The sequence below is a fragment of the Sapajus apella genome, unplaced genomic scaffold (genome assembly GCF_009761245.1).
Source record: "Sapajus apella isolate SASKATOON/1434 unplaced genomic scaffold, GSC_monkey_1.0 scaffold84, whole genome shotgun sequence".
Lineage (NCBI taxonomy): Eukaryota > Metazoa > Chordata > Mammalia > Primates > Cebidae > Sapajus > Sapajus apella.
In genome coordinates, this window is record NW_022437024.1 from 9,158,989 (window position 1) to 9,174,432 (window position 15,444).

At 31.6% G+C, this 15,444-nt stretch overlaps 1 protein-coding gene across 1 annotated transcript in view; it reads left to right on the forward strand.

Annotated features, from left to right (window-relative positions):
* The first annotated feature begins 4,773 nt into the window (after positions 1–4,773).
* Positions 4,774–15,444, forward strand: part of LOC116533783 (putative solute carrier organic anion transporter family member 1B7) — a 62,785-nt gene continuing 52,114 nt past the window's right edge. Inside the window, 3 exon segments of the mRNA XM_032253653.1 lie at positions 4,774–4,858; positions 5,223–5,230; positions 6,173–6,272. Of these exon segments, the coding sequence (XP_032109544.1) occupies positions 4,774–4,858; positions 5,223–5,230; positions 6,173–6,272 (193 nt within the window).

The window sequence follows — 15,444 nt, forward strand, 5'->3', positions numbered from 1 at the left end:
CATACCTGAGATTGGTCCTGATTTTTGCTCTATCTTTTCTAATTGTGTTATTTGCCTTTTAGGTAACTTGTAACATTTTCTTGAATGTGAGGCAGAATGTATTGGATTAAAAAAAAAAAAAAACCCCGATGCAGAGGCCTTTAAAAATGTCTTCATAAGGCACTGTCAGGAGAGGAGGCATCCTATAGTTCCATGGTTAGGTATCAGTCTATGAATGAAGCTCTACCTCTGGACTGTAAATTTCATAAGTGCTTCTTGTGTTTGTTTTTTTGTTGTTATTGTTTTTTTGTTTGTTTTAATTGTTTTCCTTCTAGGCAGAACAGAATGGCTACAGTGGGCTGGAGTTGGGTAATTTTCTCTTTCATATGGAAGTTTAGGATTAGCTGAAGTCGGGTATTTCCTTTACATCAGGTTACTTAGGTTCAGATAACACCAGAGCTTATGAGATTCCAATTATCTAATTTTTCCTGAGGGCAAGTCCTATAATTCCTGTTAAGAACAGAATGCTCTGGCTTATTTCAAAATGCTTCCTCTTGCCTTCACACTAATGGAATGAGAGGATTTTTTTTTTTCTCCAACATTTACTATAAGATCCAGGTTGAGATCTTATAACCTTGGAGAGAACATTCATAAAAAGGGGGCTCTTGACTGGGTCCCCCTGGAGTGTTTAGCTCTCAGACTTGTTCACACTGAGATTCCAGCAATTCAATTATAGTACAGATATTTATTTATTGCCTAGCATTGTTTATTATGTGGTTTCTGATTATGAGTTTCTGCTTCAGAAAGTCAGTTTATAACTCCCTGTGTTTGCTTTGCCTCTTCAATCTCGGAGACAGTGTTTTGCCATGTGTCCTCACCTCTTTTATGACTCCAAGAAGAGTTATTGCTTTTCAATCAGTTTAGTGTTTTTCTGGTTAGGACAAAATGGCACTCTCCAACTTCCTTGTCTGCAGGACCGGAAACCAGAAGTTTCAACATATTTTTTTAAAATAGCATTTACTTATCTCACATCTTATCAGTTCTAAACTTTTACTTAAAATTTTATTATAATTTCTTCATTAATACACAAGTTATTTAAAAATAAGGTTTTTCTTCAAATGTGTGGGGATTTTTCTTCAGAAATGTTTTCTACTAATGTCTACCACAGTTGCACTGTGACAGATATTGTCTGTATGATACCTACTTTTTGAAATTTGTTGACTTTTTTCCAACTTTTATTTTAGGTTCAGTGGGTACGTGTGCAGGTTTGTTACATCGGTTACATTACATACATAAATTGATGTCATGATAGTTTGTTATGTCATGATACATAACAAATGTATCATGATAAATTGTATGTCATGATACATTTGTTACATTACATACATAAATTGTATGTCATGATAGTTTGGTGTAGAGATTATTTTAGTACTCAGGTAATATTCATAGTCCCCAATAGATACTTGATCAGCTCTCACACTCCCTGTACCTTCCATCCTTAACTAGGCCTTCACATTATTATTCACTTCTTTGTGTCCATGTGTACTGTTGAGACTTTTTTTATTTCCAAATATATCATCAAGTTTTATAATTCTCCCTTATGTACTTGAGAAAAATGCATATTTTTTGAATTGTTGGATGTAGAATTTTACATATGTTTAAGATGTCAGTCTTATTGTGTTATTTAGATCTTCTATGTCCTTGCTAATATTTTGACTAGCAACCTATCATAATTGAGAAAAATGCATACTTTGGAATTTCCTCTAATTGCAATAATTCTATTGATTTTTGTTTATATATTTTGCAGCTATTGACTATTATTTTATAATCATTTTATCTTTCATGGTGATTAATTATATCAATATGTAAAGACCTCTATCCATAGTGATATTTCTATAAGTCTATTTGGGCTATTATTTATACAGCTAAAAGGTTTTCTTTCAATGGTTACATTTCTTATTGGTTTATTATCATCAACACTTCCTCACAATTTAGAATTACCACTTACAAAAAGCATGTATTTAGATTTTTCAGAAAATATTCAAACTGAAAAATCTCTATCTTTAAACTAGAAATTCTGTCCATTTATATTTATTGTATTTATATATTCAGATTTGTTTCTACTATGTTTGAATATTATGCCAATTTACTCCCTTCTGTCTTGCCTTTTAGTATTTTCTTATACTTTTTGAATTAATATATCTATCTTTTTTTATAACAAAGCAAACTAGCATATTGCTATGGTCTGAATATTGTGCCCTCCTCCCATTCAAATGCAAGGATATTGGCAATTGATTAGGTAATAAAATCGGACTCCTCAGAATGGGCTTAGTATCATTATAAGAGAGGCCCTGAGAGCTCTTTTTCCCCTTCCAGCATGTGAGAGTACAGTGAGAAAATGATCCTCTCCCCAGCTATCAAATCTGTTGGTGCCATGATAACAGAATTTTCAGTCTCTAGAAATGTGACAAGTAAATTTTTGCTGTTTATAACATTCCCAGGTTTGTTATATGCTGTATTTTCCTGTGTTTTCAGTAGAAGCTGCAAACAGAATAAAACACAAGTGCTCATGTTCTTTGATATCCCCTCTTAACCTCTGTACTCCCTAATACTATCTGGATTTTCAATCTACAGTTTTAAGTTTTAGGTACTATACTTATTTTCCCTTCTTTTCTATTTTTAGTCTTATTTTTTAAAAGATAGTAACAAAATTACCAAGTATTTTATTCACCTTGTATTACAAATCTCACACAATATCACCTATTTTGGATTTTTGTTTTATTTATTTCTTCCAAAATTGATTTCAGTGTAAATCTTTACATGCCAAACTTGTGACAACTTATATGCTTGAGAATATATTTCCTTATAGTTGAATGACTATTTGGCTAAATTTAAAATTACAGGTTTAATGTTCTCTTACATCAATACTTTAAAAGTATTATTAATATTTTGTACAGTCACATTTACTGTTAAAAAGTATAATGCTTTCCTTTCTGAAAGACTTCAACATTTTTTCTTGCCGTGTTTTTCTTCACACTTTTTCTTTTTAGTTTAATTCATTTTGATAATATTTTTCCTTATATATTATGTATTTATTATATTTACTTTAAGTTCCTGTTGTCTTCTAAAACATATACTTCTATGATGTCTACATACTAGTTGTTTTCTGTCTCTGTCTCTCTCTTTTGAAGGGATTTATTTTCCTCAATATTCTTGATATTTTTTCCTGTGTGTTCCCATTTACTTAGTTGTGATAGTTACTATTTATAGTAATGAGCACAGGAAAGGACTGCCTGCTTTTGCATCCTTTACAAATATCAGTTATTATAAACCCCGGAAGGTCAAAAAGAGGTGAAGAAGATGAACCTGAAGGTGAAGACCAGACACCGGTAAACCATGTCTCTCTGTACTTTGCCAAACATTTTTTTTAATCCATGACTTTCTCAGTCTCCTGAATGAGAAACTGCTCGTGGGAAGATTATAATCAAGTGCTGCAGGGATATTGAGGGAATTACCTGTGGAAGACAATGCCTAAAGCTAATCAGCTCTACCTCTTTTACTCAGCTTCTCTGTTGAGCATGACTTTGGAGATACTCTAATTTTATGCTGGAGGACACATGGAATTGAAGGCTGAACTGTTATCCCAAACCCATACGTAGATATAGAAAGCAGTGATTGCCAGAGGCTGACCTGGAACATGTAACTGTATTGAAAAGAACAAACAATAGTATAACAGCTGTGAATTTTAATTTATTTTTAAATTTTTAAAAATTTCAACAGCTTTTTGGTACAAGTGTTTTATGTGTTTACATAAATGAATTATATAGTGGTGAATTCTGAGGTTTCATTGCACTTGCCAAATGTACACTAGTTGTAACCTTCCCTTCCAACCTCACCCTTTTGTGTCTCCAAAGTTTATTATCTAACTCTGCCTGACATTGTGCATTAGGACCTGCATCTCCTGGATATAAATGAGAAAACATGGTGTCTGGTTTTTCATTTGTGAATTACTTCACTTACAGTAATAGCATCCAGTTCCATTTAAGTTGCTGCAAAAGACATTATCTTGTTCTTTTCAGGGGCTGAGTAGTATTCCAGGGTGTATATATACCACATTTTCTTTATTCACTTATTAGTCAATGGGCACTTATGCAATTTCCACATCTTTGCAACTATGAATTGTGCTGCTATAAGCATATGTGTGCATGTGTCTTTTTTATATAGTGATCTCTTTTCCTTTGGATAGATATCCATTAGTGGGATTGCTAGATTAAATAATAGATATACTTTTAGTATTTTAAGGAATCTCCATACTGTTTTCTACAGAGGTTGTACTAATTTACATTCTCATCAGCATATAAACATTCTCCTTTTATGACATCCACATTGACATGTATTGTTTTTTGGCTTTTTAATAATGGTCATTCTTGCAGGAATAAGGTAATATTTCATTGCAGATTAAATTTGCATTTCCCTTCCCACCTTTCAATGGGATTATTTGGTGTTTCCTTACTTATTTGGATATTATCCCTTTCCCTTGAATAGGGAAAAAATGCATATGCTTTTTATAATGAAAAGCATTATTTTTATAATAAATATTATTAACAAAATTATTTTTATAATAAAACTCATGTTTTTAAGTAAAGATAAAAAGGTATTTTAATTCCATGTATTTATGAACACTACATAGTTTTTTATTAACCTCTTTTCTCTTTACTTTCTGCTGGTTTTTTTCAGATCTTCTTGGCAGTCCTGTCACTCAGCTATGTTGCTAAAGCACTAGGTGGAATTTTTATGAAAATGTCCAACATTCACATAGAAAGGAGATTTGAAACATCCTCTTCTCTTGCTGGTTTAATTGATGGAAGCTTTGAAATAGGTAGGTAGTGTCGTTTTTTTTTTTTTTTTCTAACCATACCTGCATATGTTAAAAAACAAACTGTTCATACATGCTTTACACCAGTGACCCTCAGTGAGATGTAAATTTGTCCCTCATGGGCAATTTGGCAATATCTGAAGACCTTTAGTTGCCATAAATAAGCTGAGGAAGGGAGGATGCTACTGGTACCTAGTTAGAGGCCAGGGATGCTGGTAAACATTGTGCAATGCACAGAACAGACTTACTAACAAAGAACAACCCTTCCCAAAATGTCTATTGTAAGGGTGTTGAAAAACTCTAATTCTACACAAACTCATTGTTTGCAAATTAATCCCTTGTGATGCTTCACCCCCCTTGTCTCAAGGTGCCCCAGTGTGAAGAAAGGTTGAGGGAGGACTACAGTTCTTATGGTTTTAGGAGGAAGGGACTGCCTAGGAGGAACCTACACTACATTATACTGTTTAACGGCATACATAATTGGGGCTTAAAGTCTTTTTCTTTTGGAACATTGAAGATATCACTTTGTTACCTTCATTTTAATTTGTATTTCTGCAAAAATAGTGGCTATATATAATAATTGAAAATTTTTATTCTTGTGTCATGTATTTCTAGCTCATAGTCTCTGCTAATTTCCCCTTTTCTTTTCATTTTCTAATTATTTAGAGGGACCTCCGAAATGTCTATTATATAAACCGCAAATAATTTATATGATTTTTGTTTCTAACTGTATTCACAATATGTTTAACTAAAGAATATTTTAAAAGTAATTGTCAAAGTAAGACTTATCTCTGTAAATGAATTCAAAATGTTTGTGATTCAGAGATACACTCTAGATGTCCTTCACTCTTTCACCTCTCAGGCTCAATGAGATCATCAAGGATTTTAGATTTAGAATGTTAGTTTTAAAGTTTAATTCACTGAATGTCTCCTTTTATAAGAAACTGATCCTTCATATTTTTGATAAACTTTGCAGCTGTTTAACAGCAGTTATTTGAGCATCATTATCAGTTTGGTTTCTTTGCTTACCTCTGTTTCTTGAATCTTGTGACTTCAAATCTCATCTTTAGTCTTTCTGGAACATATCTTCACATGTAGGTGACTTTCTGTATGTACAGTTTTCACATCCATGGATTAACCAACCATGGATGCAAGGTATATTCAAAAAATATAAAAATTAAAAAGTAGCAATACAATAGTAAAAATAATACAAATAAAAGCAACACAGAATAACAACTATTTACATAATATTTACATTGTATTAAGTATGAGAAGTTACATAGATATGATATAAAGTGTACAGGAGGGTTTGGATAGGTTATATGCAATACTACACCTTCAACATCAAACTTATCAATCTGTTTAATTAATCAAATGTTATCACTCAATAGAACACCATCCGAGATAGTAGAAAGAGGTAAGAATACTGACAGTTTAAAAATATAAAATTTATAGATTTAATCACATCTATTTAAAATGTAATTTTTTTAGGAAAATAGATTTAAAAACAGATAGGAAAAATATTTAAACCTTACATACAGGCAAAATCATACTGTTAATATACACTGTTGACCCATGAACAACACAGGTTGTAACTGTAGCTGTTCACTTATGTCTATCTTTTGTGCAACCAAACCGAGGGGAAGACCCACCCATATGGAGGTCTTACTTCTATTGGTAGTTTCCACACTGCCAACCAGAGGACTTGGGTCTGCATGAACTTGGGTACACATGAGTTGTCCTGGAACAAACGTCCTAGTATATATACTAAGAGAGGACTGCAATGTTTATGAAGGACATTTATAAGTAGATGAGAAAAGAGAACAAATTTAGTAGGTAATTGGAAAAGAACATACACATTTAAAATAAAAAACAGGAAGTAGCAGAAATGTGTGAATAATGTAACTTTGTTCTTCAGAAAAAAAATGCAAAATGTCATAGCATTTGAAGATTTTGTACCTATTATAACACAAATCATAAATCATAATTATAATCCAAAATTTTAATTTAAAATGATATAGAAGAAATTTTATTGTGTTTCTATGTAATTTACTAATTGTAATGGATATTTTTCTATAATTTTTTAAAAATAGATATTTCTACTACTTATTCATTTTTCTCTTAGATTTTTTTAACTATCTAAAACTCAGCTTATCAAATGCTGGTCTCATCATCTTATTTCTAATCACATTTTGTTCCCTATATTCCCTCTCTTGCTGAATATCTGTACTTTAATGTAATGATTGACTGAATTTCTGTGCCCCATAATCTCACACTTCCCTTTATTTAAAATTGGAAAAACTTTTCTCTCTTTTTTTATTTTCATAGTTCTAAAGGTCTGTTTCAATATGTGGCTTTTCTCAGATAACCCTTCCTTAATCATTTTTCACAGGTCTCAAATTCTGTGCCCCTTTTAATCACCAAGAGCTGTCTTTATTGTAGCCTTCTCACATGAATCTGTAAATATTTGTGTACTTACCCATCATGTTTTTGAGAACATGACAGAATGGTGTATGTCTTAACAAATAACAACTGATCGGTGTTTGTTAATAAACAAATATGATTTTCTATCTCACCAGGACTAAAGAAAATACTTGATGATATTTTATATTTTCCATTTTAGACATGTGACTTACTATAACTACACATTGTGTGTATTATATTTAGTCATTTGCTTCCAGTTTCATAATTGCTTTTATCAATTAGTATGAAATAAGTGGTGAAGGGCTTTAGGTCTTTAGGATAATAGTTCCGCAGTCTCTCCACTCTGTTTAGAAATAATTACAGCATTTTAGAATTCATGGTGATTCAATTTCTACTCCTGGCTGTTCAGATCTTATTACATATTCTCTACTCAGTGAGAAACATTAAGTGAACTTATTATAAAGTATGTTTTTGCAAACTTCAATTCCTACACAAGCCAAAGAGATAACATAAATGAGTAAAGAGTGTCAAAGACAGGAAATTAGGGTTTGATGGCTAGAATAAAAAGAGTTGTTAGTAAATTGCTCTCTCCACACACCTGAAAGCTTGGGTGTTCCCCAGCTCTGGCCTGTACTTTTCATGCAGAATTTCGGATCCAGCATTGAAAAGACCTTCTGGTTAATTTTCTAGAAAATCCAAGAGCTAAGATTTTTTATGAAGAGTTTTCCAACTTTTAAGATGGTATGTTAACCAAAGGAAACACTGTCAGGTAATATCTAGCTAGGTTATGTTCCCATATATAAACCACTGAAAAAACCAAAAAAGTCATCATTATATTTCTGACAAGTGATAAATAAATACTTAGCATGTATATGGAGTTACTAATTTAACCAATCATTTCCTGAATTCTGTCTGTGTTGTTGATTATGAAAGAATATGATCACATAAATCAATTTTAAAATAAGATTTGTCTATACTGGAAAATAATTTATTTCTAAGTAGTTTTAAATCAAGTCAATATTTTTTTATGTCAGTGAGTTTCCTTATGAATCAGAGTAATGGCACCATTTAATTGTGCTTTGAAGTTCAATGGTGTGTGTTTTTCCATGTGCATGTGTTTTCTTAATTCTTATTATTTTATTGTGGTAAGAACAATTAAAATCTACCTTCTTAACAGATTTTTAAAAGTGCAGTTGACCTCTGAACAGCACAGATTTGAACGGTGCAGGCCTACGTATACATAAATTTTCCAATAAATGTATTGGAAACATTTTTTGAGGTTTGTGACAATATGAAGAAATTTGAAGATAAACTACACAGCTTAGAAATTGGAAAAAAGTCAAGAAGTAGATATATCATGAATAAATTATATATATATATATATATATAGATGCTAGACTATTTTACCATTTGCTACAATAAAATATGCACAAATCTATTACTAAAAGTTAAAATTTATCAAACTTTACACAGAGAAGCTCTTACAGATTTTACATGACACCATTTGCAGTCAAGAGAAATGCAAACAAAAGTAAAAATACAGTATTAAGTCATAACTGAATAAAATTAACTGTAGTTCATATTTTACTGCTGTAAAAATTCTGTAGCTATGTCTCTAATTCAGCCTATAGACCAGAGGTCATAAGGACATTTAAGGCTCGTTACACATGTTATACTATAGAAAGGACTGTTAGTACTGTACTGTGGAAGAGAACTCCTATAAAGAGAGCATTATATAAGTCTGAAAGGATTATACCACTGTAGTTGCCATCATCTTTATAGAAAAAGCTACAAAAGCCATCAAGAAGAAAACAAATTTCTACCAGAGAAAACTGTGTCCAGATGCGGTGCATAACTTCATGGGATTCACAACACAATCATTCAAGGAAATTATTAAGAGATTGTGGATGTGGCCAAAAAAAGGTATGAAGAGTTTCAAGATATGGATCTTGGAAACATTCAAGAGCTAATTGGCACCACATCAGAGGAATTAACAGAAGACAACTTGATGAAGATAAGTGCTTCCGAACCAGTCTCAGTTAATGAGAAAAAAATATGAAAGAATCAGTGTCAAAAGCAAATTGACATTAGACAATATGGCAGAAGGGTTCTGATTATTTAAGACTGTTTTGACATATTTTACAAGAAGGAACCTTCTGTAATGTGGGCACGGAAACAAAAACAAACAGTGGAAGAAGGATTGGTATCATATAGAAACATTTTTAGAGAAACGGTTAAACAATAAAGTCAAATAGCGATTTTGATGTATTTCTGTAAAGGTACACTGTGTGTACCTGCCTCTCCTGTCTTCCTTTTTACCTCCTCCACTGCCTCCACCTCTGCTACCCTAGAATAAGCAAAAACAATGCCTTCCCTCCCTCCTCTGCCAACTCAATGTGAAGAGATGAAGATGAAAAGCTTTATGATGACCCACTTCTACTTAGTGAATAGAAAATATATTTCCTAGTGATTTTCTAAACATCATTTTCTCTAGCTTACTTTATAGTAAGAATAAAGTCTATAATACATATAACATGCAAAATATGTATTGACTGTTTATGTTATTGGTAAGGTTTCTGATAAATAGTAGGCTATCAGTAGTTAAGTTTTGGGGAACCAAAAATTATATGCAGATTGTCAACTGTGTGAGGGTTCAGCCACCCTAAATCCCATGTTTTTCAAAGGTCAACTGTGTGATACAGTATTATTAACTACAGGCACAATGTGGTACAGCAGATCTCTAGAACTTATTCATCTTGTATAACTGAAACTTTATACTCATTGACTAGCAACTCCCTATTTCCCCTTTCACTTAACCACTGGAAATCACCAGTCTACTTTCTGCTTTCATGAGTTTGACTCTTTTATATGACTTACATAAATATAACCACTCAGTATTTATTCTTCTGTGACAGGCCTGTCTCACTTAGCATAATGTCAGCAAAGTTCATACATGTTATCATATATTGCAGGATTTCTTTTCTTTTTAAGTCTGAGTAGTACGTATTTATTCCACTGCACATATTTATCATATTTTATTAATTTATTCATCTTTCAATAGTCATTAGATTGTTTTCACATCAAGGCTATTGTGAAGATTGTTGCAATGAGCACACAAGTGCAAATATCTCTGAGATCCCGATTTCAAATCTTTTGAATATACACCCAGGTAAGATTGCTGCATCATGTGGTAGTTTTATATCTAATTTTTTTCAGGAATCTTCATACTGTTTTTTATACTAGGTGCATCATTTTGCATTCTGCCAGTGGTTTGCAAGTGTTAAAATATTTCTACATCCATGTCAACATTTTCTTATTTTTTTTGATAATACCCATTCTAATGGGTGTATGATGATATCTAATTATGCTTTTGATTTTCATTACCATAATAATAAGTAATGTTGAACATCTTTTCATATACCTGTTGTTATTTCCATGTCTTCTTTGGGGAAATTTCTATTCAGGTCTTTAGCCTATTCTTAAATCAAAATTTTTTTTATTGTTATGGAGTTATAAGCATGTTTTGTACCTTTTAGAAATTGACCCCTTATCACATATATGCTTTACAAATAAATTTTCATTTATTCAGTGTGCCTTTTCATTTTGTTTGTTTCTTTTGCTGGGCAGAAGCTTTTTAGTTTGATGGGGTTCCGTTTGCTTAATTTTGCTTCAGTTGCTTGTGCTTTTGATGTTATGTCCATGAAATTGTTGTCATGACCAATGTAATGAAGCTCTTTCCCTAGATTTTATTCTAAAAGTTTTAGTTTCTGGTTTTTAATTTAAGTCTCCAACACAGTCTGAGTTGATTTTTTGGTTATATTTAATAATATAACTTCATCTAACTATCCACTTCTCTCAACACCATTTGTTGGAGAAACAATCATTTCACCATTGTGGCCCCTTGTCAAGGATCAGATGACTATATATACATGGATTTATCTGAGCTTGCTCTTCCATTCTATTGGTCTATATGTCCACTTTTGTGCCAGTACCATTCTGTGTTAATTACTTTAGTTTGGAAAATATTTGTAATCAGGAAGTGTGAGCTATCAGCTTTGTTTCTTCTCAAGGTTGCTTGGCCATTTGAGGTCATTTTTTGGTTTCATATGAACTTTAGGATTATTGTTTATATTTTTCTAGAAGTGTCATTGGAATTTTGATAGGTTTTGAACTGAATCCTTTGATATATTTAGGTAGTATGAACATTTAACATTATTAGATTCATTAATCCATGGACACAGGCTATCTTTCCAATTGTTGGTGGTTTCTTCCATTTCTTTCATCAGTGTTTTGAAGTATTCAGTGTACAAGTCTTTCACCTTCTTAGTTAAATTGATTGTGTTTTATTCCTTTTTATTTTACTGTGAATGAGATTATTTTCCCAATTGCATTTTCAGATTGTTATTTGTTAGTAAATAGAAGGCAATGCATTTCTTATGATTTTGTATCCTACGACTTTACAGAACTTGCTTATTTACTTTTACCAGGTGTGTGCGTGTGTGTGTGTGTGTGTGTGTGTGTGTGTGTGAAGTCTTTAGGGTTTTCTTTGTATAAAGCCATATCATCTGCAATGAAGACAATTTACTTCTTCATTTCTAGTTTGATGCCTTTTATTTTTCTTTCTTGACTAATAGCTCTGGCATACAATTCCAGGGCTATGTTAAATATAATTGGTGGGCATCCTTTCCTTTTTCCTGAAAGCTTTCTTTTAATGATTTTTTCCAACTTTGATATCAAGGTAATGCTGGCATTATAAAATTAGTTTGAAGGTATTCCTTCCTCTTCAACTTTTGGCAAGAGGTTAAGAAGGACCGTCATTAATTTTTTCTTTAAATGTTTTCTTACTCGCACCCATAAAGCTATCTGGTCCTCAGCTTTTTGTTATTTAGAGGTTGTAGATTAGCAATTCCATTTTTTTACTATTTGTAGATCTATTCAGACTTTATTCATTATTTAGTTGTGTGTTATTTTTTTGTATCTACGAATTTATTCATTCCTTCCCAGTTATCTAATTGTTTTTAATGTACAATTGTGCATAATAATAATCTCTTATGATTATTTTATTTATTAATTGTGCATAATAATCTCTTATGATTATTTTATTTCTATGGTATTAGTTATAATACCATAATTTCTCTGCATTCTTTTCTTATTTTACTTGAATCTCCTCTCTTTTTCTTAGTGTAGATTAAAGTTCATCAATTTTGGTCACTTTTCGATAAACATCCCAACTCTTAGGCGTGTTGATTTTTTTAATATTCTTTATTATTTTTTTTTCTAAGCTTTTCTTTCTGCTAACTTTGGGCTCAATTTGGTTTGCTTTTTATAGTTTCTTGAAGTGTAAAGTTATGTTTATTTAATATCATTCTTTTTTTACTGCTTTAATTATGTAAAATTTATTGGTGTTTATTGATAATAAACAATTTGCCAGATGCTTTTAGTAACCAGAAGTTAGAGAAGTTAACCTCTGATTATAGTCTACAGGAATAAAACACTCTACTAATGTAAGATTTATCATTATAAACTTCCCTCTTACATGAGATGCTCTTGTTGCAACTCATGTTTTCTAGTGTTCTGTTTTCAGTCTCATTTGTCTCAAAATATTTTCTAAATATCTTTTGGTTTATTTGGACAATCAATTTTTCAAAGATGTGTTGTTTAACATGAACATTTATGTGAACTTTCCTGTTTTGTTTCTGCTATTGATTTCTAGTTTTGTTCCACTGTGGTTGCAAAAGATAATTGGCATGATTTTAATCTTAAATTTGTTAAGATTCGTTGTGTGGTATAACATGTAATCTATCTTAAAAACTGTTCCATTTCCGCTTGAGAAGAAATGTATTCTGCTGTTACTGAATAAAGTGTTCTCTATCAATTGGCTCAAACTGACCTATAATATTGTTCTCTGTTTCCTCATTGATATTCTTTCTGGTTGTTCTATTATAACTAAAAGTGGAGATATTAAGGTTCCCTGCTATTACAGTCAGCCTATTACAGAGGGCCACTGCATGTCACCATTTTACATAAGGGACTTGAGTGTCTTTGGATTTTGGTATCCATGGAGGTTCTGGAACCTATCCCCTGCACGTACAAGAGATGACTGTAGGTATTTCTCTATATTTCTCCCTTCAGTTCTGTCCATATTTGCTTCATATATTTGTGTTCTCTGAGGTTGAGTCTATAACATATTTATAATTGTATCTTCTTGGTGAATTAACTTTTAAAAATCCTTTTATAATGTCATTTTTTGTCCCTTGAGACAGTTTTGATGTAAAGTTTATTTTGTCTAATATATGTATACCTACCTCTGTTTTATTGTGGTTACCATTTGTATTGAATACCTCTTCCCAACCCTTCATTTTCAGCCTGTGTTTGTTATTAGATCTAAAGTGAGTCTCTTCTAGACAGTTGTATCTTGTTTTACCCAATCAGCCACTCTAAATCTTTTGTTTGGAGAGTTTAATCTATTTATATTTAGGGTAATTATTGAAGGATTCAGAAGGATTAACTTTGATATTTTTAAATGATTTTTCTTGTGTCTTGCAGTGTTTTGCCCCTCTTTTCCTCTCACGCTGTTTTTCTTTATGTTTTGTTGATTTTGTTGTTTTATGTTTATTTATTTTCTTTTTGCTACTTCTATAAATGTTTTCTGGGTATCAGGGGACTTACATAAAATATAGCAGTCTCTTTTAAGCTGATAATAAATTAACTTCCATTGCATAGAAAAATTCTGCACCTGTTAACCTGCTCACACTTTATCTTAGTGAAGTCACAGTTTACATCTATTTATATTGTGTATCCAGAAATATATTTTGGATATACTTATTTTAATGATTTTGTCACTTAAATTTTTATAATATAATTAAAATAACTTGCAATTGATATACTAATATATTAATCTGTATTTGTCTATGTATTTGCATTTACCAATGACTTTTGTACTTTTAATGCTATTATATTGCTGTTTGGCATAATTTGTATCAAGTAGAAATTTTCCTTATTATTTTTTTTTTGTCAAACAGGTTATGGGTTTAATATTCTCTCAACTTTTGTTTGTTTGGGAGTCTCGATCACTCCTTATAATTATTATTTTTTGATTGCACAGGTACATATTGTTTTTGTTTATTTTTTAAATTTTAAATTCTTAATTTTCGTGGGTGCATAGTAGGTGATATATACTTATGGGTACATGATATATTTTGATAAAGGCATGCCACGTGTAATAATCACATCATACAAAATGGGGTATCCATCCAATCAAGCATTTAGTCTTTGTGTTATAAACAATTCATTTATACTCTTTTAGTTATTTTAATATGTACAATTATTGTTAAATATAGTCACCCAGGTGTGCCATCAATACATCTTATTCATTCATTCTAGCTACTATTTTTGTACCCATTAACCATCCCCCCCCCCCCCCCCCCCCCCCGCAAATCCCTGCTGCACTTACCAGTCTCCAGCCTCTGGTAACCTCTCTATCTCCATGAATTGAATTGCTTTGATGTTTAGATCCCACAAATAAGTTAGAAAATGTGATATTTGTCTTTCTGTCCCTGCCTATTTTACTTAACATAATGACCTCTAGTTCCATCTATTGAGTTGCAAATTACTGGATCTCATTTGCATTTACAGCTGAATAGTACTCCATTGTGTATATGTATCACATTTTCATTACTCATTCATTAAGTGTAGACACATGTGGCTTCCAAATCTTGGCTATTGTAAATAGTGATAAATCAAATGTAAGAGTGTAGATATCTCTCCAATATATTAATTTCCTTAATTTTCAATATATACTAAGCAGTAGAATTGCTGGATTGTATGGTAATTTTATTTTTAGGTTTTTGAGGAGCCTCCAAACTGTTCTCCAGAAGGTTGTACTAATTTACATTCCCACCAACAGTGTGCCAGGGTTACCTTTTTTCCACATGCTCATCAGCATTTCTTGTTGCCTGTCTTGGATGTAAGCCATTTTAACTTTGGTAAGATAATATCTCATTACGGTTTTAATTTGCATTTATCTGATAATCAATGATGTTGAGTACTTTTTCATATGTTTGTTTATAATTTGAATGCCTTCTTTTGAAAAATATCCATTCAAATCATTGGCCCAATTTTTAAATAGATTATTAGATTTTTTCTACAGTATTGTTTGAACTTCT